Raw genomic sequence first — 27,509 nt, forward strand, 5'->3', positions numbered from 1 at the left:
ATTAAAGATTACACAGGCTGGTCTCTTCAAATATGCCAGCTAGCAACTTTTTCATGACGCACAAATATCATTTAAAGGTTATAAAAAACTACTTCTCAAACACTTCTGAATGCAGCGAATGCTTGCATACCTGCTCTCTGGGGGGGAAAAAAAACAGACCCACCAACCTTAGCACATTGGCGTACAAGAGTTTCTGAAATTCAACTAATGGAACAAATTACAGCATTTATTAATAACAAGTCTGACAAACATTTTAAAATTTTGACACTGTGGTTACTGTATAGGATCAAATAATTTTCTACTTACTTGACCTTTACCTACTATTGTTGAAATAGTGATTCTAAATACAATCACATTTTCTTTACTTGATGTCAATTTGACCTGTTGCTGTTGTTTTTATTTATTTTTTTTTTTAAGTTGTTTACATAATTACTAAAAAGCATTATAAAAAAATTACATTCTTATTAGTAAGAAACCTAAAAAAGGCTTTGTTCCTGTTTGTTAATGATAGTCAAACCTTCTTTCTTAAATCAAACAGGTTGTCAATGTTACTGAAGAAAGAAAAACTGGAATTAAATGTTAAACAAGTGATTGTGGATAACTGCTGTGAAGCTTTGTCTTTTAGCCATCCCAGGAAACCTAATGAAGCATATTCCCTTGCAAGCAGTATTCAGCAATTGATGCAACAATGTCTGGAAATATGTGTTCCTGACATTTACATCACCGTTTCTACTTGTACGAAGGACTCTGAAGACATTGTACAGAGTAATCCAAACTCTCCTGCTTCTGACTACTGCCAGTACTCCCTAACATCATCTGCCTTAAACTTTTTAAAAAACAAATCTAATGCAACAGCAGTTCTAACATGTTTAAGTGTTGTTAAAAGTCATAGGCCACCCAAGTCGGGACTGTCATGGATGGATTTAAGAAGCAGTAGGAAAGAAAGTCCTTTAGACATGGACACCATTTCTGTGGAATGTGACTTGATGCTTTCAGAGTTTCCAGTTTTTCAGAGGTATATCAATTTATTGTCTGCACCTTTTTGGGAGATTTTTCAAGATGCAAGTTCACCAAGAAGTCCTTTGTGTGGCAAGCCATATTCTGCCTTAGTTCTTTTAGGGCTTCGCTTCCCTTCTTCTGTTGCTGTAATTGAAGCATTTCAGGAAGCACTTTCAAAGAAGAATTGGACAAGTGCATTACAGATTATAAATCACTATACTTTCAACATTGATGATCTTGAGGAGGTCAGAGATGCACTTCTATGCTGTGCAGCTGCAGAAGGTAAATATTTATCCCAATAAGTTATAGGTAAGAGATGAAAATATTTAGTTTTTTTATGTATTCATTTGCAGTTATGTTTTAGAAACTGGGGACGTTGTTATTTAGTTCACTATTTTAGTTACAGAAGTGCACTTGCTACATTATTTGATTCCCTACATTGAGTAGTGACTCAGAACACAAAACCAGATGGTATGTACATTATAGCACAGCTATTGATTATAGAGGACTAAGTGAGGGAATGCACTGCATTTATGAAATAATGTTCACAGACTTGTTTTCATTTTATAAATGGTAATGTAATTGATCGGTATATAAACATACATTCACAGTATAGTATATCTTGGGGTAGCCACCACACACTACATATGGGACAATGGCCCAAAATTGTATTCATAAGGCAGCACACAAAATATTGAAACAAGGGTGGGCATGGCTTACTGCTTTTCTATGTGCAAATATTTATATCTGAATTTCTAATCATTTTAAATATTTATGGATTTGTGTGTAGGTATATACAAGGTCTGTCTGGAACATATCAAACCATGTAATATATAGATCAGTTAATTGAAGAAGATGCAAGAAACATTGTACATAGGACAATGATACCTCAGTCCCCTTCAAAGTGGGAACCTCTTAACCTCACACAAAATCTTGGATACAGTTATTTTTGAAAACCCTAGATCAGCTTCTAGTTCTTGCCCTGTCAGTTCCCAATCTTTGTTGATTGCAGCCCATATGTGTTCTACATGCTCAGATGTGCTTGTTGCAGGCTGTCCAGAACATAGATCACTTTCAACAGATTTCAGCAGATTCTCAACCATCTTTGAAGCGCTTGTGATATACTTTTATTTGCACTACACTTATTGCATCATCCCCAAAAGTCTTCTGAATCATCCAAAGAGTTTCTGTGGAGAAATGTTCAAGCTGAACTCAGTTTGATGAAGATTAATTGCTTAACTCGTTCAGTACACATGCTTACTCAATGGTGTCTAACACTCCCACTGACTAGTAAGTTCCTCTCCGTGGAGGCGACCTTTTCACTCAACATCCCTAGCTAAGGAATCCGGTAGATGATGCTCCTGGCAGTCTTGACATGGCGTTCAGTTTCACTCCTCCAAGGGGATGACCAAACCCTGTCATTACCCATCTACCACAAACCACACCCACTAGGTCACAAAAACATGTGGAGTCCTTCAGACTAGTGCTCGCAGTGTCCCTCACACCTGCAGCACTGAGGTAACATGTCTTCTTCAACAGGGTTTCTTTGCTGGAGCCTGAGCAACCTGTCTGACCTGTGGGGACTAACAGTCTCTTCAGGGACCCCCTTGCCCTAGGGCACCCCCCACCAAACAACTGTAGGCTACTACCCGTTCCTCCTAGGTAGAAACCCAGGAAGGTTACAATTGTGGCCCGTTGGCCCAGTAGGATCTCCGCAAGGCATTGTGAAGACAAAAAGTCTTGTTGCAAAGATTCCTCTCTTCCAAAATTGATGTGAAAATGATCCTGGCCCGATGGCCCGAAGGATCTCCTCATTGGCACAGTTGCAGTCCTTAAAAAATCCCCCCCTAAGTGAAGGTCTCTTCATCTGAAAGTAGGAGGGTCGGCCCTCTTTAGTAAAACCACTTGGTAGTGGTGTTTGTAGGTTTCCCAACCCTTCTTGCAAGGATAGAGGGGGAAGGGATATTGGGAATAGGGCTTGTGCCCTAGTAACAAGATAAACTGTAACTTTTACTGTACATTTCCACGCTTGGGCTATCCAGCCCGCCTTCACTTGCAGCAACAAAGCATCCTCAGGCTAGCCAGCCTCAATAGATTCAGCATCCTGCATCTCTAGCAATAATAGTCAGGGTGGGGAATTCACATAACTTTCCTCTCTGGATTTTGGACACAGATTAACCAGGCCTGGCCGGATCCGTCTGGGTGGCGGACCTCTACTCGGTCATGCCACGTCAGTGCTCATTCTTTCCTTCAGTGCTCATTCTTGCCACATCCATTCCACGTAAGTGCTCATCCATGCCACATCAGTGCCCAAATCTATGCCACGCCATTGCTCATCCCTGCCTCACCCATGCCACGTCAGTGCCTCATTCATGCCACATCAGTGCTCATCCGTGCCACATCCATGCCACGTCAGGGCTCATCCGTACCACATCCATGCCATGTCAGTGCTCATTTGTGCCACATCTATGCCACATCAGTGCTCATCTGGGTCACATCCATGCCATGTCAGTGCTCATCTGTGCCACATCTATGCCCCATCCGTGCCACATCAGTGCTCATCCATGCTACATTCATGCCACATCAGTGCTCATCCATGCCACATCAGTGCCCTACAGTGCCTCACAAAATTGTAATGGTTAGTCAGGAAATGACGGTGCTCCCTGCAATTTGGGTCTCTGTATGTCGCTAGGCTGTGTAAAAGGGTCACACGCGTGGTATCGCCTTACTAAGGAGGAGTAGCAGAATGTATTTTGGGGTGTCATTTTTGCTATGTACATGCTATGTGTTAGAAATAGCTTATAAATTGACAACTTTGTGTAAAAAAAAAAAGGCGTTTTCATTTTCTTTCCATAAAAAAATGACATGTTCAAAAGACGCATATGCCTCCTAGATATGTGTTGGGGTGTCTGCTTTCCAAAATAGGGTCATTTTATGGTCGTTTCAATTGTTCTGGTGCTTACAGGCCTTCAAAAGTGTGATAGGTTGTCTGGAAATTGTGTGTACTTTTTGCTCCTAGAACAACTGGAGGTGCTACTTGGATGTTGGGCCTCTGTATGTGGCCAGGCTGTATAAAAGTCTCACACGTGGTATTGCCATACTCAGGAGGAGTAGCAGAATCTGTTTTGGGGTGTAGAAATAACTTGGTATTATGATGAATTTGTGAAAAAAGAAAAAAATCTTCATTTTGAAAAGAATTGTGGGAAAAAATTACAACTTCAAAAAACTCACCACGCCTCTTACTAAATACCTTGAAATGTCTGCTTTCTAAAAAGGGGTAATATGGGGGGTATTTGTACTTTACTGGCTTGTTGGGGTCTCAAGAAATTAGATAGGCCATCAGTACATCAGGTGTGATCAATTTTCAATGATTAGCACCTGTAAGATTCTGGTACCTCTGGTACCCTTATTTTCTATTTTCTTTTCAAATATGCGTCCCACCTTTCTAAATAGGTGGTACGCATACACCTTTAAGACGGATGACGCCATCGCCGAGCGCCGCAGAGCGGCTATTTCAACCGCCGGCGTTCTCTCTCACATTGTTCGTTCAAGCCGCCTGTAAAGCAGCCATACCTGATGTCACTCGCTCTTGTATCTCGCTACCTGAACTTGTTTCACTATCTGGTCTTGTATCTCGCTACCCGATCACTCTTGGCATACTGCTTTCACTCTTGGCTACCTGCCTGTGTGTCCACATGCTTACAAGCTTGTCTTGCTACCGGAACCTCCAGCTACTTTCTTTTACTTGGAAACAGACCGGAACCTCGCTACTGATCCCTGTATCTCCCTACTGGATCACTCCCTCACTACTGGACCCTTCTACTACTAACCTTACTAGTGATAAGTACTCCACAGGGGAATCCTCCATAACCTTACTTACACTATCTACCTCTGCACATTAAGGACTGTTACTATCTATGCATACTAATTCTATCATCTGCACTGTTACATAGATTTCTAGCTCTTGAGTCTACTACCACCTTCTTTGCACTGGGTTAGTCTATCCTGTATTTGTCATCTGCTATCCTTACCACCTGTTACCATACTCGATTACTAACCTATCTGCATTCTACCTAATACCATCTAGTACTCTCCTGAACATTTCTATCAAGTGCTTACCATTTCTGTCACTGTTCACACCTGTCCCTTCAGCACATCATCTTCATACTAACATATACATCCTATCACTCCAGGAACATCTTATTGAGTGTGTATATCTGTATGCTGAAGCTGACAGGCCCACAGTGATGAGTCTGGAGAGTTGGATTTGGTTATTCAACACATCTCTACATGACTACTGAGTGGAGATTCTGCAGCTGCAAATCCAGCCTACTACAAAAACGCAGGAGCGTTACAGATTGAATGAACCTAAAATAAACCCTCCTCTAGTGTTTACAGGTGATCGGAAAAAATTTCGTGAATTCAAAAATGCATGTCAATTGCTTTTTTTGTTAAAACCTCGTACATACCCTACTGATCAAATTAAAGTCTGTACCGTTATCTCATACTTAACGGGTGATCCACGGGCCTGGGCAGACTCTCTCTTTGAGAAAAATGATCAGCTTCTCAACTCCTATTCTTTATTCCTAGCGGAACTCGCTAGTTTATATGATGACCCCAACAGGCAGAGTGCTGCTGATATTCAATTGAGGGCTTTAAAACAAGGAAGGAGACCTGTAGAAGACTTTGTAGCTGAGTTCAAAAGATGGACCCTTGATTCAGGGTGGAATGATACATCTCTGCGAACTCAATTCAGACTCGGGTTGTCAGAAGCTGTTAACGACGAGCTCGCCCGAGCGGATTTACCTGGCACCTTGGATGCCTTAATACAACTCAGTATCAACATCGACAGGCGACTGCGTGAAAGAAAGGCTGATAAAATGGGAATGCCATTGGCTAGTCCTTCTCGGATTTCGGCCGTTGACCCTACTTCCATGGAGGTAGGAACCATACGCCCACCTTTATCAACTACTGAACGAGCCAGAAGAAGATCCAGAAACCTCTGCATGTACTGCGCATCCCCGGATCATTTGATAAGCGTCTGTCCCCTTGTCCGCAAAAAAGAGGGTGAGTGTTCACATGTCTTGCTAGGAGGATTAACAACTTCCTTTTCTAACCCCTATCTCTTTGTTCATTTGACATTACAGTGGGACCAGACTAGGATTACCACCAAGGCTATGATCGACACCGGATCTTGTGGAAACTATATTGATACATGTTTTGTTACCTTAAATAAAATACCTATTATTTCAAAACCTAAACCTGTTTCTGTTAGTTTCATTAACGGCATTCCACTATCTTCTGGTCCAATCACCAACCAGACACAAGCACTCCTCGTCACTACTAACGAGTCTCATATGGAGACCACCACTTTTGATATACTATCTTCACCCCATTTTTCTATTATTTTGGGACTCCCCTGGTTACACACACATCAACCAATCATAGATTGGAAAAGACGGACCTTGTCTTTCCCTTCTCACTATTGTGAGATTACGTGTAACCTCCCATCTTATGGAAAGATCCTGTCTGTGGTGTCAGATGAGATTGCACCACTATGCTATCAGGATCTGTCCAAAGTATTCCTTGAAAAAAAATGCTCAAATGTTGCCTCCCCATAGGGATTATGATTGCACTATCGATCTACTCCCTAACAGCAAATTGCCTTTCGGTCATGTTTATCCTCTTTCACAGCATGTACTTTCTCATCTCAAGGAATACTTGGATGAGAATTTGACAAAAGGGTTTATCAGACCCTCTACTTCTTCCACAGCTGCAGGACTTTTTTTTGTCCGCAATAAGGATTCAAGTCTTAGGCCTATTATCGATTATAGGCAATTAAATACGATTACAATAAAGGATCGCTATCCTTTACCGCTCATCCCTGAACTCATTGAACAAGTGCGTGGGGCTACTTACTTCTCTAAATTAGACCTGAAAGGGGCATACAACCTAATCCGAATCCGTGACGGAGATGAGTGGAAAACAGCATTCAGAACCAGATACGGATTATTCGAATATCTTGTGATGCCATTCGGGTTGTGTAATGCTCCCGCAGCCTTCCGAAGGTTCATAAACGACATCTTTAGAGACTTACTTGATGTCTGTGTTGTAGTATATCTGGACTATATACTTATCTATTCTCGATCTCTCTCTGAACATATAAAACATGTAAGACTTGTGTTATCCAGATTACTCGCACACAATCTATACGTGAAATTAAAAAAAATGCCTATTTCATAAAGAAGAAATATTATTCCTAGGATACATCGTATCCAAAACCGGAATTAAGATGGATATGAGCAAGATATCCTGTATTCTGGACTGGCCTATACCAACAACTCGTAAGGCATTACAGCGATTCCTTGGATTTTCAAACTTCTATAGGAAGTTCATCAAGAACTTTTCTGCCATTGTGAGACCTCTCACACAACTGACAAGTATAAAGAAACCCTTCAAATGGTCAGAAGAAGCAAATCGAGCTTTCTGCTTGTTAAAATCAAGCTTTACTTCTGCTTCCATACTACGCCATCCAGACCCATCCCTCCAATATATTCTAGAGGTAGATGCGTCAAATATGGCAGTAGGAGCAGTTCTCTCCCAACGACCAACAAATACTTCACCACTCCACCCAGTTGCTTTCTTTTCAAAATCATTAAGCAGCCCAGAGGTGAATTACCCAGTGGGTGAAAAGGAGTTGCTTGCCATAAAACTGGCACTGGAGAATTGGCGACATCTACTTGAGGGTACCCGGTTACCAATACTCATATATACAGATCACAAAAACCTTCAATACCTCCAGACTAACAAAACTCTTTCCCACCGGCAGGTACGATGGTCATTATTTTTCCTAAGATTCAACTTCTTAGTGACCTACACGCCTGCAGACAAAAATAAAAAAGCGGATGCGCTATCACGATTAACCGAAGATAACTGCGCTGAAATCCCTTCTATTCCCATAATACCCTATGAACGTATTATTGGGGTTGTTCGTTCCCTGAAGGAAGAGATTTTGCACAGTATAAGATTGGATTCACTTCCACCACAACTAAGTACTGATGCAGAAGGCTTCCTCTACTACGACAAACTCTACATACCCCCTACTATGCGTACCAAGATCTTGGAGTTATCACATGATGTGCCCATGGCAGGACATATGGGTATGACGAAAACCCTTAATTTGCTTACTAGGCAGTTTTGGTGGCCTGATATGAAGACGTCTGTACAAAAATTTGTATCTTCATGTGACATCTGTGCAAGGTCCAAAATTGACACTACAAAACCATCTGGTCTACTCTGCAGTCTACCAATACCCCAGGTTCCATGGGAAGTTGTGTCCCTAGACTTTATAGTAGAACTACCACCTTCTAAAGGATTTAATACCATTCTAGTGTCAGTGGACCACCTGACAAAGATGGCACATTTTATCGCTATCCGCAGACTACCTTCATCTAAACAAACAGCGGAACTACTGATGAAACATGTGTTCAAGTTACACGGAATTCCAAAGACTATTTTATCCGACCGTGGTTCACAGTTCATCTCCAAATTTTGGCAAGCTCTTTGTCAAATATTACGGATTGAGCGAAAGCTCACTTCTCCCTACCACCCTCAGATCAACGGACAGACTGAAAGAGTCAACCAGTGTATAGAACAATATCTGCGTTGCTACACATCATACCTACAGGATGATTGGGTGGACAGTCTCCCTCTGGCGGAATTTGCTTATAACAACGCAACCCACAGTACTACTAAGCAAAGTCCGTTCTACTTGAACTATGGGTTTCATCCCACACTTCTTCCACCACGCATTCTACCATCAAGTAACCCAGTAGCCTCAGACTATCTTACCCAAATAAAGGACTCTCTGGGTTTACTTAATACCACTATCTCACACGCCCATAGCCAACAAAAGAAGTACTACGACCTACGTAGAAGACCTTCTCCTCAGTATGCTATTGGGGACCTCGTTTGGCTATCGACAAGAAATTTAAGATTAAAGATCCCTAGCAAAAAGCTTGGACCTTTATTTCTGGGACCCTTCCCAATTAAGAAACTTATTGGAAAAGCTGCAGTACAGCTCACCTTACCAGCAGATCTCAAGATCCATCCCATCTTCCATGTGTCGCTACTGAAACCCCATGTTCCTAATCAAGGAATAAGGCCTACCATCTTGCCTCCACCTCCAGTACAAGTTGAAGGCGGAGAAGAATATGAGATTAAGGAGATTTTGGATTCTCGTATCCACAGAGGAAGACTCCAGTATCTCATAAGATGGAAGAACTATGGACCCCAAGACGACACTTGGTTGGATACCACTGATGTTCACGCACCTAGACTTATACGAAGATTTCACTCAAAATACCCAGAGAAACCAGTGCTATAGGCCTTCTGGAGCCGGCCTTAAGGGGGGGGGGGGTACTGTAAGATTCTGGTACCTCTGGTACCCTTATTTTCTTTTCAAATATGCGTCCCACCTTTCTAAATAGGTGGTACGCATACACCTTTAAGACGGATGACGTCATCGCCAAGCGCCACAGAGCGGCTATTTCAACCGCCGGCGTTCTCTCTCACATTGTTCGTTCAAGCCGCCTGTAAAGCAGCCATACCTGATGTCACTCGCTCTTGTATCTCGCTACCTGAACTTGTTTCACTATCTGATCTTGTATCTCGCTACCCGATCACTCTTGGCATACTGCTTTCACTCTTGGCTACCTGCCTGTGTGTCCACATGCTTACAAGCTTGTCTTGCTACCGGAACCTCCAGCTACTTTCTTTTACTTGGAAACAGACCGGAACCTCGCTACTGATCACTGTATCTCCCTACTGGATCACTCCCTCACTACTGGACCCTTCTACTACTAACCTTACTAGTGATAAGTACCCCACAGGGGAATCCTCCATAACCTTACTTACACTATCTACCTCTGCACATTAAGGACTGTTACTATCTATGCATACTAATTCTATCATCTGCACTGTTAAATAGATTGCTAGCTCTTGAGTCTACTACCATCTATCCTTGCACTGGGTTAGTCTATCCTGTATTTGTCATCTGCTATCCTTACCACCTGTTACCATACTCGATTACTAACCTATCTGCATTCTACCTAATACCATCTAGTACTCTCCTGAACATTTCTATCAAGTGCTTACCATCTCTGTCACTGTTCACACCTGTCCCTTCAGCACATCATCTTCATACTAACATATACATCCTATCACTCCAGGAACATCTTATTGAGTGTGTAGATCTGTATGCTGAAGCTGACAGGCCCACAGTGATGAGTCTGGAGAGTTGGATTTGGTTATTCAACACATCTCTACATGACTACTGAGTAGAGATTCTGCAGCTGCAAATCCAGCCTACTACAAAAACGCAGGAGCGTTACAGCACCATAGCTTGTAGACTCTATAACTTTCACAAAGACCAAACACTTTATACTTATTTGGGTTATTTTTTACTAAAGATATGTAACAGTATAAATTTTGGCCAAAATGTATTTAGAAAAATTACTAAATTGGCAAAATTTTTAAACCGAAAAGAAGAAATATGCATTTTTTTTTTTTTACACAGCAAAAATATATATATCCACAAGATCTCGGGGGGGGGGAAGAGTATGTTGCTCCCTGTAAAGAGGAAGAGCAGGCGTCCTTCCTTTAAGAACCCCAGCACTCATAATACCAGTGCTTCCAATTCCAGGCAGTGGCGACGGCCTCAACTGTCTGCAACCGGACCCAAGCCTTCGGGGCAAGGTCAGAAAAAGCCCTGGGCCCAGAGATCAGCCAGGTCTTCCTCTAAGCCCTCTCAGTGAAGGTGCGCCCCCACTCGCCTGGGTGGGGGGAAGGCTCCTACAGTTCTCAGGGGCATGGATGGAGTTAATTCAGGACAACTGGGTTGTCTCCACCATTTCACAGGGATACAAACGGGAATTTCGGGTGTTCCCGCATCCTCGGTTTGTGAGGTCAAGTATACCAACAGATCCCACTAAAAGAAAGATCTCTTTCAGGCTTTGGACCAGCTGAGCGCTCAGAGGGTGATAACCGTGGTTCCAGAAAACAAAAGGTTTTAAGGGTTTTTACTCAAACCTATTCATAATCTCCAAACCAAACAGGGATGTGAGACCTATTTTGGATCTCAAGGCGTTGAATCCATTTTTGAACGTTTGTTCTTTCCGCATGGAATCTATTCGTTCAGTCATAGCCTCCCTGCAGAGAGAGGAATTTCTAGCATCCATAGACATCAAGGATGCATATCTTTATGTGCCTATATTTCAAACCCATCAAAGGTTCCTTCGTTTTGCGATTGGAAACCATAATTTCCAGTTTGTGGCCCTGCCCTTCGGGTTGTACACAAAGATCCTAGCTCCAGTATTGGCTGGAGGGATATCTGTAATAGGATATATGGACTATCTATTACTAATAGATCGGCGTCGGCTCTAAGCCGAAATATCGTTCAGACAGTACATTTTTTGGAACGTCTGGGTTGGATCCTGAACTTAGCAAAGTCAGCATTACAGCCAGTCCAGCATTTGGAATACCTGGGGCTTCTTGCCGTCACGGTGGAGGCAAAGCTATTCTTGCCAGCAAGACAGGTCTCAGACCTGAAGGGTCAGGTTTGGTCTATAGTAAGTCTGAGATATCCATCTATATCTCTTTGCATGATGTTACTGGGGAAGATGGTGTCCACTTTCAAGGCAATTCCCTATTTTCCATTCCATGCCAGACCCTTGCAGAACAACATTCTACGTGGAATGGAAAAGTTCAGTCCTTTTTAACTGGTCCATATCTCTGCTACCAAGAGTACGACAAAGTCTGAATTGGTGGTTGTTGACCAGAAATCTGGAGAAGGGGAAATCCTTTATCCAAGTGATCTGGATGGTAGAGACTACAGATGCCAGTCTCTCCGGCTGGGGAATAGTTCTGGAGGAAGCTACTGTCCAGAGGAAATGGTCTTGGGTAGAGAGTCGTCTCCTGATCAACATTTTGGAAATTTGTGGAGTTGCAAGTGGCTTATTTCAACCATCAAGGAGGCACACGGAGTCAATCAGACCAGAAAGAGGTGGATATTATCCTGTCCTGGGCAGAGAAGTTTGTGCTGTGCCTGACAGCAGTGTTCATTCTAGGCATAGCGAACTGGCAGGCAGATTTCTTGAGCCGTCAACAGATGTTTCCGGGGCAATGGTCTTTATATCCCAATATTTTTCATTTGATCTGCCTACATTGGGGGTTCCCAGACGTAGATCTGTTGGCATCCAGGTTCAACAACAAATTGGAGGGATTTGTGTCCAGTACCAGGTATCCACTCAGTCGGAGTGGATGCTTTGATGACTCTTTGGGAGGAGTATTCCTTGATCTATGCCTTTCCGCCGGTACTGCGAATATCACATTTTCACAGGATCCAGCTGGAGGGGAAACCTGGTAGCTCTGGCTTGACCGAGGAGGATTTGGTATGCACAAATCCAGAAGTCTGCAGTGATGAGGCCCTGGGTTCTTCCACTGCATCCGGACTTGCTCTCTCAAGGTCCGACATTCCACCCTGCTGTACAGTCTCTAAATTTTATGGCTTGGCTATTGAAGCCTTAATCTTGGAAGAGCAGGGTGTGTCTGGCCCCACAGTTCATACACTGATAAACACCAGGAAGCCAGGCTCTAGAAATATTTCTTACAGGGTCTGGAAATCCTCTATTGCCTGGTGAGAAGCCAGGAAATGGCATCCCCACACATATATTATCGGGAGAATTCTATCCTTTCTGCAAGCAGGGTTAGATATGAAATTAGCCCTGAGCACGATTAAAGGGCAGATTTCAGTTCTATTGTTTTTTTCCAGGAACCAATCACTTCCCATTCATTGGTTCAAACCTTCGTCCGGGGATTTTTGCGTTTGCTTCCACCAGTGAAGCCACTGTTGTGTCCTTGGGACTTAAATTTGGTGTTGGTGTTTTGCAAAAACAGCCTTTTGAATTCTACCAGAGGAGTAGGTGCCTCTGGGGCCCATCGCCATCAAGCCTCTATGGCTCAGATTTTCGACCTGGTCGTCCGTGCATAAGTTCACTCGTTTCTGTAGAGTGGATGTTGGGACCCAGGAGGAGTCTGCTTTTGGCAGCAGTGGACTGCAGGCGACCGAGTAATGCTTCTGTTAAGGTTCAGATTGCGGTATTGTTTTGGTGTCCCCCTTCCTCAGATGCATTGCTTTTGGATGTCCCATATGTAATAATTTATGGCTCTGTGTCCCGTGATGTACAAAAAGAAAAAAATATTTTTAATTCATACCTACCTTTTTAAAATCCATTTCTTGACGTACATCACAGGATACAGAGGTCCTTCCCCTCTTCTATGGGGTCTTTTATTGCTTGCTTCAAAACTGAGGTACTTCCTGTGTGGGAGGGGTTATATAGGGGGTCATCAATTCTGATTGGTTGCCAGTATCCTTCACCTATAGGTGGCTATATAACCCATATGCTATGATTTATGGCTCTGTGTTCCGTGATGCACTTCAGGAAAAAAATTTACAGGTAAGTATGAATTAAAAATAAATTTTTTAACCCCTTATGGTTTTGGAGCCTCTGGAGTGCGTCTCACCACCCGATCCACTCCTGGAAGCCGTGGGACCCTCTGGGTCTTAGTCTGCCCTGGCCGCCATGACGGTATCCCTGCAGTCACTAGTAGCTAAAGTAGATATGGTCCTGCAAAGGAGGTCTAGCAAAAAGCTCCCCCCGCCTTCACCTGTATCCTCTGCTTCCTCAAATTTTGAGGTGGATTTGGCCGCCGCGGACGAGAGTTTGCCCACTGGGTCTGAGTCCACGCACGCGGAGTGCTCTAATAATGAGGATGAGTCGTCGTCCTCTGCAGCCACGCATAAAAAAGCACTGGTGGAGGCCCTGATTGTGTCAGTGCAGAAAACTTTAAAGTTGGAGCTGAGTCAGTCACGCGGGTGCAATTTGCTTCCTTTCCTGCTTATTTTGATGAGATTGTTTCTAGTCAGTGGGGTTCCCCAAACGCATGGTTGTAATACCTAAGCGTTTTGCTAGGAGATATCCATTTGAGCAGTCTCTTATGAAGAAACAAATGGTTCCACCATCAGGTTTCCAGGCTAAATAAGGCCACACTTTTGCCGGATGAGGATTCTCCCTCTTTTAAGGACCCCATGAACAAAAGAGCTGAGGCTCTGGTCCAGTACCTCTTCACCGCGGCTGGTTCAATTTTAAGACCGGTATTTGCTATCACTTTGGTATCCCAGATCTTAACAGAATGGGCTAAGATTTTGCGTCAGGATCTGGAGGGGAGTGTAAGATTTTGCGTCAAGATCTGGAGGGGAGTCAACACCCTTCTGAGCTGGCGGATCAGTTGATTCAAGGGTTACAGTATATTTGTGATGCGGCCCCCTTGGTCTGTGACAGCGGTGATCCTTTGTCTCATGATCTGAAAGAAGTACTAGTCAGCTGACCTGGCTTCTAAAAAAGGTGCTGACTGAGCTTCCTTTTGTAGGTGGCCATCTGTGCGGTGCCCCTAAGGAAGAGATAATTAAGGTCCTCAGGGGAGGCAAGAGTACAATGCTTCCGCCGACTGCTAAGGGCAAAGAACCTCGCTGTAAGCGGGGTCCTTTCTTCTCGGCTCACAAGTGGCCCTTTCATCCGGCTGGCTCGCAGGAAAAGGGCTCGAGACCCACCCGTAACTTTGCGGGAGGCTTCCAAAAGACCCTGGAAAATTAAGTCCAAAGCGGGCACTTCTGGTTCCACAGACAAGCCTTCCCCAGGCTGAAGGGGTGCCCTCACCCGCGTTTGGGGTGGGGGGACATCTTCGCCTCTTTCCGGATCCATGGACCTTGCTCATTCAGGACAAATGGGTCCACAAATGTTCTTTTCTTCCAACTTACGCCTGTCTTCAGAGCAGCTACAGGGCCTCTACAGAGCAGTGTAGGACCTGTTGGCACAAGGAGTTATTGTGCCAATTCCAGAGTCTGAACGTTTCCAAGGTTTTTATACAAATCTGTTTACAGTTCCCAGGAAGGAAGGCAAGGTACGTTCGATCTTGGATCTCAAGGTTCTGAAACACTTTGTGCTGTTTTAGAAATTTCGTATGGAGTCCATCTGGACAGTAGTAGCTTTCCTTCATCAAGGAGATCTGCTGGCTTCTATCGATCTCAAGGATGCTTACCTTCATATTCCAATATATATTAAGGAAAGGGGTGCGCTGATAAGTGAAAAGCTCCTACCAGAAATATAAAATAAATAAATTAATGAATAAAGTGGTGCACTAATACAAAATATGGTGTACATATAAATTATGCAAACAAACAACGAGAAGATCGTAGACGTGATCTGTGCGTGTCACCGTACGGCGGTCCCCCGAGGGTCGATATCGTGGATTGAACACATATATGCTGATCCAATTGGGAAAGCCGCCCAACCCTATCTGAAGGAGAAGGAAGCAGCATCATTCTCATATCAGTGGTTTCCAAGCCCATCCTTTTTATCAATTTGGTAAGAGGCCATTGTTGTCTTTGCACTGGTGGTTTATTACACGGTTGGAGGTGAACATCACGTGAAGATAGTATATATATTTTTGAAATACAGTGGATTTACTTATTGCACTTACCTATTTTCCGCCGGGTAAGGAGGAAATTCACCAGGTGGACATCACTGTTGTCTATTGATTTTGTTGGATTTCTCTCACATCATAATTTGCATAATTTTGACCACAGATTGAAGAGGTTTTCTCTCTTTGGACTGTTGGACTATTATTTGTTTGTGCATTAGTCACAATATATCTTCATTCATTTTGATTTTTATAAAATTCATTTATATCACTGTTGGATTATTTACACACCAGCACCAGTTGTTTACATAATTTATATATATTCCAATATATGTCGGGCATCAGCATTTTCTTTGTTTTGCCATGGGCGAGGAGCACTTTCAATTCGTGGCGTTGCCCTTTGGTCTCGCCTGAGCTCCTCGAGTGCTCACAAAGATTTTGGCCCCAGTGTTGGCCTTGTTACAGCAGAATGGGATTGCGATACTAGGTTACCTGGATGATCTACTTCTGTGTGCAGAGTCTTCTTCGGGTTTAAAAGCCAACTTGGACGTTACTGTACGAACTCTGCTGAAGTTCGGGTGGACACTGAATTTTCATAAATCGGTAAGGTCTCCGTCCATAAAGTAGGACTACTTGGGTTTGACGCTGGATTCAGCGTAAGCCCGGGTGTTTCTTCTTCAGACAAAACTTCTGAAGCTACAGGATATTTTTTGACTTCTCTTGTCCAACTATCGTTCGTCACTCAGGACTTGCATGCAAGTGCTGGGTCTGATGGTCTCTACCTTTGAGCGGTTCCGTTTGCGCAGTTCCACATCATACCCATTGCAAAGGGAGATTCTGATCAAATGGAACAAGGATCTACGTCTGGGAAAATATTTTCTTCCCCTCTATTGGACTGTAATCCCCACAGATGCCATTCGGTCTGGATGGGATGATGGCTTGGGAGTGTGTTCGGCCCAAGGTGTCTGGACTTCAGAGGAGTCCAGGTTGGCGATCAAAATCCTGGAAATTTGGGCGATCAGACTTTTTCTGTCTCAATGGATAAATCATCTACAGGGATTCTCTGTGCGCATACAACCAGACAATGCTACGGCTGTGGCATATGTCAGTCATCAAGGGGGTAGAAAGAGTGCCCTGGTGGCCCAGGAAGTGGCTGGCATCTATAGGTGGGCAGAACAATATGTCCCGGCCCTCTCTGCTGTGCACATTTTGGGGGTAGAGAATTGTCAAGCAGACTATCTCAGTTGGCAGATGTTGGATCCAGGAGAATGGTCTCTTCACCTGGAGGTATTTCTTCAACTGTGTCTTCGGTGGGGGACCACTGATGTGAACCTGCTGGCTTCCCGTCTCAACAGGAGGGTGCAAAGGTTCGTGTCAAGGTCTCGGGATCTTCTAGTGGCCCCTTGGAGGTTTACAACAGCTGACCGTTCTCTCTTAGCGGGGAGCGATCGTGGGCACCGGTCTCGTGGATCGGCATCCCCACTGCCTAGTGGAGGCGGGAGTGCAGCGGCGCATGCTCGCTCCCCAGCACCACTCCCGCGAACCGACCTACCCCTATGTCGATTCAATAAAACTGCGGCGGGCGGTCGGCAAGTGGCTAAATCACCTGAAGGTACATGCCTATAACCCATGGTGTATAAATATTTTGCCTGTGTCCTGTTTTCCAAGCCATGGAATATACGGGCAAGTCAAAATTCCAAATTTTTTCGTAATCCCACTTTATCCAGAGCACATTGGTTTACTCATTAGCAGTGCATAGGAGAATTATGCATAGGTACCCATAGTATCCTGTTAAGTTATCTTGTTGCTGTGTAAAATAATTCAGGATCTTTTAAATTGATATCCATGTATGCAATTGACTTGAAATCCTAAATTCTGAGTGACCTTTGTGTTTTATTAATATCCTTAAAGTGGTAATAAACCCAAAACCAAACATTGAATCTATTGCAACTTCCCATTCATTAGATGTGGTGGCTGCATTTGTTTTCCTTTTATAGGCTTTTTCTCCCCCTCTGTTTTCATCTGGTGTTCTGGCCTGTAACCTACCTCCTGTATTAGGGTGCCTACACTCTGGACGAAGGAGCACAGACACCTTTTAGACAGCAGCACTGTTAGTCTGTGGGAGGGTAGTTTTATATCTATATATATATATATATATATATATATATATATATATATATATATATATATATATATATATATATAGTGACAGGTCAAGACTCTGTCACAGTGAAATTTGTAATTTAAAGGACACAGAGTGTGCACATTGGCTCTGTGCAGGACTACAGAGCGTAGATGTGCAGTGGAGAAAACTGCTGTTGCAGCTTTCTCCAGGTTTTGGTATACCTGGATGGGGCTCTGTCGTTTGGAGATTTCATAGTGTCTTGGGAGGGACGGATTCCCTAACTCTGTGTCCATGTTTTGTGGATGACCAGCAGGGTGTGTGCTCAGGTGCACACAGCCCTTATAATGAAGGTTTAGGAAGACATCAGGGCTCCCAGTTGGAGACTGCTTCAGCCAACAGACAGGAGGTCTGTTCATGGAGAGTCAGTGGCTGCAGGTGGCAGTCAGAGCACGTGTGTGTGTCTGAGGAGACAGGAGATGGCCTGAGGACCAAGGCCACAGTGAAGCTGTCAGCTTCAGAGAGTCCATGGTCTGTGTGACCAGCACCAAGAGCAGAGGTACTGCTACAGTGAGAGAGCCAGGTGGGCTAGCATTTTCAGTTTGATAACTATTTACTGGAGAAGAACCCCTGCATGGGAAACTGTTACGGACTGTTTATGCCTTTTAATAAAAATGGGCTGCCATGCCCTTAAACCGCAGTCCTGACTACAGTGAATCACTGGAAAGACGCATCTGCCCCTGAGCTAATGGTCCCCCATTTTACAATACATATATATATACACACAGTAAAACCTTGGCTTGCAAGCATAATTTGTTCCAGAAACATGCTTGTAATCTAAAGCACTCTTATATCAATGTGAATTTCCCCATAAGAATTAATGGAAACTCAGATGATTCGTTCCACAACCATTTATTCATAAGTCTTTCAGTTTATAGTCTACATTATATACAAAGATGATAGCAATGTGTAACCATAAAATGTCCATCCACAAAATGCAGCCTCCACAAGGGGTTTCGAAGCAAAATCCAGCACTAGCTACAGAGTATAAAAGAGAAGAGAGGTGCCTCTAAGTGTAGCAATATGGTTACATTTAATGAAGGTTCAACATTTAGCAACTCACATGGTTGATGATTAAAAGAGGCACATCTAAGTATGCAGGCATCTGGGGTAAAGCTGTCCACATAGACTATCTTCTGAACCACTGGCTCTCACCGCTGTCAGTCTGCAATAGTGATCGGGAAGAATAGCCTGCAGTAGAGTGATCTGAAAGTGAGGCTTTGGATTGCTTGTGGAGCGCAGCATGGAAGGGATGATGAAGATGGCTGTGCAGAGGATGGTCTATGTGGACAGCTTTACCCCAGATGCCTACATACTTAGATGTGACTGTTTTAATCATCAACCATGCGAGTTGGTAACTATTGAACCTTCATTAAATGTAACCATATTGCAAGTTACTACCAAACCAAGGTTTTACTATATATATATATATATATATATATATCTATATCTATATCTATATCTATATCTATATCTATATATATATATATATCAAAGGGTGAATAACAACAAAATTTATAATTCAGGTATACTGGACAGCCACTGACATATCTCATGAATATTTAGAATGAAAGCAGGCACCAAGAGCAGTTTTGATAAAAAACATAAAACAAAACTTTACTGGACATCATAAACACAAAGTTTCCTTAAACATCTTAAAAAGTTACCATTACTGGACATCATAATACATAAAGCTCCCTTACACATAAAAGTTACCATGAACAAATACACTTTAAATCTAATACTTAGCTTTTGGTAGTTGTAACAGCGTCCAATAGATCTCTGCAACAAAGGGGTCTTGGCCGCATGTTTCCAAACAGCCAACCTTCCAAACGAACAAACAAGCAAGGCTACATCATGGATCTTTTCTCTGTGTGACCCTCCAAGGAGTGAGCGTGATCGAAAAGAGGCTTTCTCATGCAAATTAAGCCTTTTTTATAGTATTGTGCACAAGAGAACGCCCACAGGATGTGGTCATACCTCTTGTCCACTCATCAGGTCACTTTGAGTGAGGTCATCCACACATGGCTGCACCCCCCCCTCCCCCCACAAGCACATGGTTCATTAAATATGCGGCAGCCATTTTAGAACCACCTGTAAGTGAGAGATTATTATTTTTATTACACATGTATTGGGAACATGTAAAAAAATCCACAACTGATACAATCCACCTGTTGATCCCATACATTTGCAATAATTACCAACATTACAAACAATTACATACATTTCTACTTCTTTACAAAAAATATGCCTACAACATGCACAAGCTAATTATCTTAAGCATGTACAATGTGTATGCAATTAAAAAAAAAAAAAAAAAAAAAAACTTCTTAAAATTCTAACAAATCTAAAACCAGACTTGTTCCTTTTGCTCCTAAACCAATCAGACTGGTTTATTTGCATATCAATGGGGAGGGCCATAGCTTGCAAGAATTTATGGCCTGAAAATTGAAACTCCATATTATGGCAACAAAGTCACTACAAATAAACCATGGCAGCACATACCACCTGTTGACTATAGCATGTGAATCTTCAAACTTTAAATAGGGTTAGCAATGTCCTTGGCAGTCTGTGGAAAGAAAATCCCAAATGATGAAAGTTCCTTGTCCTCCTCCTGGTAAATGATGAAAGTTCCTTGTCCTCCTCCTGTTAAATGATGAAAGTAAGTCTACTCCAATTAAGCCACCATCAGGAAATCATCTGCATCTTCCTCAGGTTCCCATCTTCTGGTCTGTCGCATCCCATCCGGTTTGGTCCTGGTCCACCTCTCGATGCTCGGTACCTTAATAGAATTAGAGACAAAGCGGATTATATGTTCCTTCCACCTGTGCCAAAAACCATTGCTCACTGCTCACATTTAACTGCAAAACTGTTATAGGGTGTCCACTGTTGCCTGGTTACATTTTCACTGAAAGGCTTTGGCTTCCAACGAAAGGAATATACTTGCGTGTCTCTCCGTACTGTCCTGCGAATACTAGCCTGCTGTTGTCCAATCGTCACAGCATGGCAGTACCTAGCAAAATGCCCCATTCTATGACAGCAGAAACACTTAATGTGGCTGAATAAACCATTCCCATTCACTTGTTCCCACTTCTTAAACAAAGCTGGTGTAGGGAGCCCATCTATTTTCTCTCTAGGAACCCCTGCCTTAAGTAAATCAGTCCACATGTTTCTTCTGGAGACCATAGGCCTTGTCTTCCTTGCAGGCTTAGGGCCTTTGTCCTTTGTGGCATCTCTGCCTAAAGAAGTTTGAACACACTTCAAAGCCACAGCAGGTTTAACTTTACCTAAATACTTTACCTCGCTTGCAGTGTCTTCGGTCACCACTGCAAGCTGCTCCTTGGGCTCAATTTGAGTAGGTCCTTTTTCCACTTCATTCAGTTCATCACAAGCACTATTCCGCAAACCATTCTCTCCACCATGCTCACAATCTATTTTACCTTTTCTCTGATGTGTGATTATCGGGCATGCCTGACACTCATTCAGATTACCACTACCATCAGAACAGGACACATCCTCTCTAGCAACTACTCGACATGCATTACTTTGAACCAACATCTCTTTCACTTCCTGCAACTCTTTCTCAAGCGCTTCATTCTTCTGCACCTCGCTGCAAAAGGCCTGCACGACCAACCACCCCGTAGCGGCAGCGGCTTTCCGCTCCTTTTTTGAATATACGCTCAAATCTAAACGCAAAGCCTGTGTACCCAGTTCAGTACCAAGGTCTGGATAGATTGGAGCAGCATATTTAATCAATTCCTCTGCAATGGGTTTCCAGTACCCAGAACAGACCCAGGTAGGAATCGCCCCATATTTAGAAACTGATTCCTTACCTCCTGTTTTCTTGTTTTTTTAAAAAAGACTATGCATCTCTACTCTCAGGGGGAACACAAATGCAAAATCAATCACAATCTTAGTGTATTGTCCTGGCTCAAGGTGACTGTGCTCAAGGCTTATTCACTAAACTGCTCACACTAGCAGCAATTTAATGAATATAACACACACCCTCTATAACACTGTCCTTAGGGGCTTATCCACTAAACTGCTCACACTAGCAGCAATTTAATGGACACTACTCATACACCCTCTTATTACACTGTTTTTAGGGCTTATTCACTAAACTGCTCACTCTAGCAGCAATCCAATGAATAACACTGTGCTTAGGGCTCATCCACTAAACTGCTCACTCTAGCAGCAATTTGATGGATGCTCACATACCCTCTATAACACTGTCCTTAGGGCTTATCCACTAAACTGCTCACACTAGCAGCAATCTAATGGACACTACTCATACACCCTCTTATTACACTGTTTTTAGGGCTTATTCACTAAACTGCTCACTCTAGCAGCAATCAAATAACACTATACTTAGGGCTCATCCACTAAACTGCTCACTCTAGCAGCAATTTGATGGATGCTCACATACCCTCTATATAACATTGTATTTCATCCAAATATTCTATATTTAGTGACCATGCAGTATCCTGCCGACTACGCCAGTTGTATCAAAGGGTGAATAACAACAAAATTTATAATTCAGGTATACTGGACAGCCACTGACATATCTCGTGAATATTTAGAATGAAAGCAGGCACCAAGAGCAGTTTTGATAAAAAACATAAAACAAAACTTTACTGGACATCATAAACACAAAGTTTCCTTAAACATCTTAAAAAGTTACCATTACTGGACATCATAATACATAAAGCTCCCTTACACATAAAAGTTACCATGAACAAATACACTTTAAACATAATACTTAGCTTTTGGTAGTTGTAACAGCGTCCAATAGATCTCTGCAACAAAGGGGTCTTGGCCGCATGTTTCCAAACAGCCAACCTTCCAAACGAACAAACAAGCAAGGCTACATCATGGATCTTTTCTCTGTGTGACCCTCCAAGGAGTGAGCGTGATCGAAAAGAGGCTTTCTCATGCAAATTAAGCCTTTTTTATAGTATTGTGCACAAGAGAATGCCCACAGGATGTGGTCATACCTCTTGTCCACTCATCAGGTCACTTTGAGTGAGGTCATCCACACATGGCTGCACCCCCCCCCCCTCCCCCCACAAGCACATGGTTCATTAAATATGCGGCAGCCATTTTAGAACCACCTGTAAGTGAGAGATTATTATTTTTATTACACATGTATTGGGAACATGTAAAAAAATCCACAACTGATACAATATATATATATATATATATATATATATATATTAGCCAATTTAGATGCACTAACAAACTGTCAGCTAATAATTACTTATAAGCAGTTACAACAACGTTTTTTTCTTTTCTTTTTGGGATAAAGGTTTTCCGTAAATGAATAAAAGCGGATCATTGTAAACATCCCCACAGGTCAGTGTTAGGCCTCATTTACACTGCAGCTGCTAAACGGACATTTAGGAGCAGTTGGATGTTTTTTTCAGCAGCCCCAAACTCTCCTCAATATTATCCTATGTGTACATGTACACTCAGTTGTTTAGAGTAGTTTAGAGGCAGTTAAGGTTCCTGGAATTTTTCTGAAAGCAGCTCAATCGCGTTTAGGACTGTAGTTTAGCGACATTTCAAACGTCAAATGCTTGTAATCGCGGAAACCCACGTTTATGCCCTTTTGAATTTTATAGGAATTTTTAAAGGGGAAAACATTTCTGATACTTTTTTGAACATATAAACATGTTGAAAAAAAACACACATTTCCCCACATGCTGTTGCCTGCATCAATGGTGTCCAGGAGCGATGAACTCTGGTCCTCTCACGCAATTTTCTACATCTTCCGAGCCGCAGCATCATCAGGAGACTTTCCTCACACATGCTCATTAAACAAAAAATAATACCGCTATCCACAAGCACACTGCTCTCTCTTCTCTCACAGAATGTTTGAGATAGTTAACCACTTTAGGACCGGAGGATTTTCCGGCTTAACGTCCAGGCCACTTTTCAACTTGGCACTGCACGACTTTAACTAACAAAACCCCCCCCAAATTACCACTTTTTGGAAAGTAGACATCCTAAGGAATGTAGTGAGAGGCATGTTGAGCTCATTGAATATTTACTTTTTTTGTCACAGGTGTTTGAAAATGACTAAAAAAACAAACCTTTTTTTTTACAAAAAATTGTCATTGAAATTATATATTGCTCACGCATGCCGTAGGCATATGTGTAATTACACCCCAAAATCTATTCTGCAGCTTCTCCGGAGTACAGGGATACCACATGTGTGAGATTTTTGGGAGCCTGTGTACAGGACCCCCATAGCCAATCACCACCTTCAGAATTTCAAAGGGCGTAAATTTTCTCATTGCACTTTCTCACTGCCTATCACGGTTTCGGAGGCCCTGAAATGTCAAAATAGCACAAAACCCCCCAAAATGACCCCATTTTGCAAAGTAGACACCCCAAGCTATTTGGTGAGTCCATTAAATATTTTATATTTTGCCACAAGTTTTAGGAAAATAACATTTTAATTTTTTTTTAACACAAAGTTGTCACTAAAAGATAAATAGCTCACACATGAAATGGGTATATGTGGAATGACACCACAAAATTCATTCTGCTGCTTCTCCTGAGTACAGGGATACCACATGTGTGAGACTTTTTGGGAGCCTATCTGTGTACGGGACCCAGAAAACCAATCACCACTTTCAGGTTTTCTAATGGCATAAATTGTGCATTTCACCTCCGCACTACCTCACTTTTCGGAGGCCCTAAAATTTTAAGATAGCACAAAACCCCCCCCCAAATGACCCCATTTTTCAAAGTAGACACTCCAAGCTATTTGCTGAAAGGCATGGTGAGTCCATGGAATATTTTATATTTTGCCACAAGTTCCGGGGAAAAAATGTTTTTGTTTGTTTTTTTTACACAAAGTTGTCACTAAATGATACATTGCTCACACATGCCAAGGGTATATGTGAAATAACACCCCAAAATACATTCTGCTGCTTCTCCTGAGTATGGGGATACCCCATGTGTGAGACTTTTTTGCAGTCTAGCCGCGTACAGGACCCTGAAAACCAATCGCCACCTTCAGGCTTTCCAAGTGCGTAAATTGTTGATTTCACTCCTTACTACCTATCACAGTTTTGAAGGCTATGAAATGCCAAGATAGCACAACCCCCCCCCCACCAAATGACCCCATTTTGAAAAGTAGACACTCTGAGCTATTTGCTGAGAGGCACGTTGAGTGTTTTGCAGATCTCACTTTTCTCTTACGTCCTCCGACAGTCGCCGCCTCCTCTAAGTCATCACTGTTGGGTATTGACTTCCACTCCGTAGGAGTAGCTAGGCATATAGACTTAGTCAAAAGACAAAAGGCATTAGCATTTACACACCCATGGGGGCTGTCCAATCTGGTCAATACCCCCCTGCATGACCACTCCCAACTCAGTTTTAATCTGCCTAGCGTCAGGAGTAGTTAGGCTTCCCTGTGCTGGGGCACTGTCTCAGCCTTTCTAATCTTTTATTTGATTTTCTTTTAAACTGTCAGTTTTTTTCTGATTTTACTAGCTGTTTATTTTGTCAGCTTTTAGTGTTAGTCGTTTCTTCGGATGAAGACGGATCATGCGGTGCTGGGATTCGGACTGACCGCCCTGGTTCTCCAGGGCAGAAGGGTCAGATGGACCCCCAGCCCGCCATCGAGCGTTCAGCTATGGTTCGCCCTGGCATTATGAACGACCCATCCCTGTTCGCTGCAGGGATGCAGCCGTGAGGTGACTTCCTCACAGGACTTATCTGCGATGCTGCAGTGTCATGTCCCTGGCTCTCGGCACTCCCTATCAGATGAGGACAGTGGTTTTCCGTGTATAGAGGCACCCCACGCCATCTGGTACAGGTAAGTACTTCTGTGTGGGGCCTCTGTCTGGAGTGGCAGTCTGTGTTGCTGTGTGTCCCCCATGTCTGTGCCTGTGTGACTCGCTGATGCGGCCCCTGCGGGGATCGCTTGTGCAGATTCTATCTGTGTGGGGGTCCCCTTCCCTGTGTCACTTCGGTGCATTGTTGGGGGTGCAGACATGTGACGACCGCAGCGGAGGACACTCGCGCGGTCCGCCATCTTTGAATTGGGCAGGCATGGTAAGCTTCTCTGTGGGCGATACTGCATGCTGTTTTGGCGCCATCCGCCACCATTTTTGTGGGTGTAGAACAATCAGTCCGACCACATGTTTGGCGGCCATTTTCGTGAAGCCTCCTATGCAATCCTATGGGGCAGCCATTTTCCCTGAGTCTGAAAGTCTTTAAGTTCAGCCTACTTCAGCAGCACCTCCTTTCCATATGCAGCAGGACATCGGTGGCAACACTCTGCGGGCTCTGCAGGTTATCACTCTCCATATTCCTCTGTAATATCGCATCTGGCTCAGTTTTCTCTTCTCCTTTTGGGGGTCTTTGTCACGGTAGCTGTCATACATACACAATCCTCTTGGTGGTGCGTGCCCCGGCCCGGCAGGTGGTGCTGTGGAGCAGAGGAGCAGAGCGCGGGATCAGAGGCTGACAGGGCGTGCAAGAGAGAGGAGTGTGTGAGGAGTGTGTGCGTGACCGACCGCGTGTGAGTGTGTGAGTAACCCCCCCCCCCCCAGGAGAGCAGCGGCGGGGAGCGGCACTCTAACCCCCCCCAGAAGCGAGCGGCGAGCGGATCGGTAACCCCCCCCCTCTTGTTGCGGGTGGCGAGCGGTGTGGTAAACCCCCCTTTTGCGGCGGGCGGCGAGTGGTGCGGAACCCCCCCCAGACAGAGAGGGAGCAGAGGAGCGGAGCAAAGGCTGACCAGGAAGTGACAGAGGGAGGCGGGTGCAGAGCGGAGACTGACTGTCTGAGGGAAAAAAAAAAGCCAGGAACTGCTAGTGACAGGCTTAAAGGGACACACACTAGGTAAGTAAGACTGGTGACTGAGATTGTACACTGACTGAGGGTGTAGTGTAGTACCTGAGTATCTGTGAGTACCTATTACTACCTGAGTATCTGTGAGTACCTATTACTACCTGAGTATCTGTGAGTACCTATTACTACCTGAGTATCTGTGAGTACCTATTACTACCTGAGTATCTGTGAGTACCTATTACTACCTGAGTATCTGTGAGTACCTATTACTACCTGAGTATCTGTGAGTACCTATTGCTACCTGAGTGTCTGTGAGTACCTATTGCTACCTGAGTGTCTGTGAGTACCTATTACTACCGGAGTGTCTGGGAGTACCTATTACTACCTGAGTGTCTGGGAGTACTTATTACTACCTGAGTGTCTGGGAGTACCTATTACTACCTGAGTGTCTGGGAGTACCTATTACTACCTGAGTGCGACTGACCGGGCTGTGTGTCGGCGTGTGTTGTGCGACTGACAGTGTTGTGCGACTGACAGTGTTGTGCGACTGACAGTGTTGTGCGACTGACAGGGCTGTGCGACTGACTGGGCTGTGCGACTGACTGGGCTGTGCGACTGACCGGGCTGTGCGACTGACCGGGCTGTGCGACTGACCGGGCTGTGCGACTGACAGTGTTGTGCGACTGACAGTGTTGTGCGACTGAGGGTGGTGCGACTGAATTGGGCTGTGAGACTGTGAGTGTTGTGCGACTGACCGGGCTGTGAGATTGTGAGTGTTGTGCAACTGAGTGTCAAGTGAGTGAAGCGGAGCACCAGAGGGTGAGAAGGTAGAGTTAGGAAGCTAGGAAATAGCCACATAGGATAGACTTAAATTACTGAATCCCCATTAGATCAGATTAGTAGGTACAATGCCCGGCGGGAGTGTCTGTGAGTACCTATTACTACCTGAGTGTCTGGGAGTACCTATTACTACCTGAGTGTCTGT

The 27,509-nt window shown here is 43.7% G+C and overlaps 1 protein-coding gene across 1 annotated transcript in view; it reads left to right on the forward strand.

Annotated features, from left to right (window-relative positions):
* ZFYVE26 (zinc finger FYVE-type containing 26) overlaps nt 1-27,509 on the forward strand; it is a 1,347,068-nt gene that overhangs the window by 575,674 nt on the left and 743,885 nt on the right. The window contains exon 18 of the mRNA XM_082275187.1: nt 539-1,281. Within this exon, the coding sequence (XP_082131313.1) occupies nt 539-1,281 (743 nt within the window). The remainder of the gene's footprint in view (nt 1-538; nt 1,282-27,509) is intronic.

Source organism: Pelophylax lessonae (genome assembly GCF_965119305.1).
Source record: "Pelophylax lessonae genome assembly, chromosome: 13".
Classification (NCBI taxonomy): Eukaryota; Metazoa; Chordata; class Amphibia; order Anura; family Ranidae; genus Pelophylax; species Pelophylax lessonae.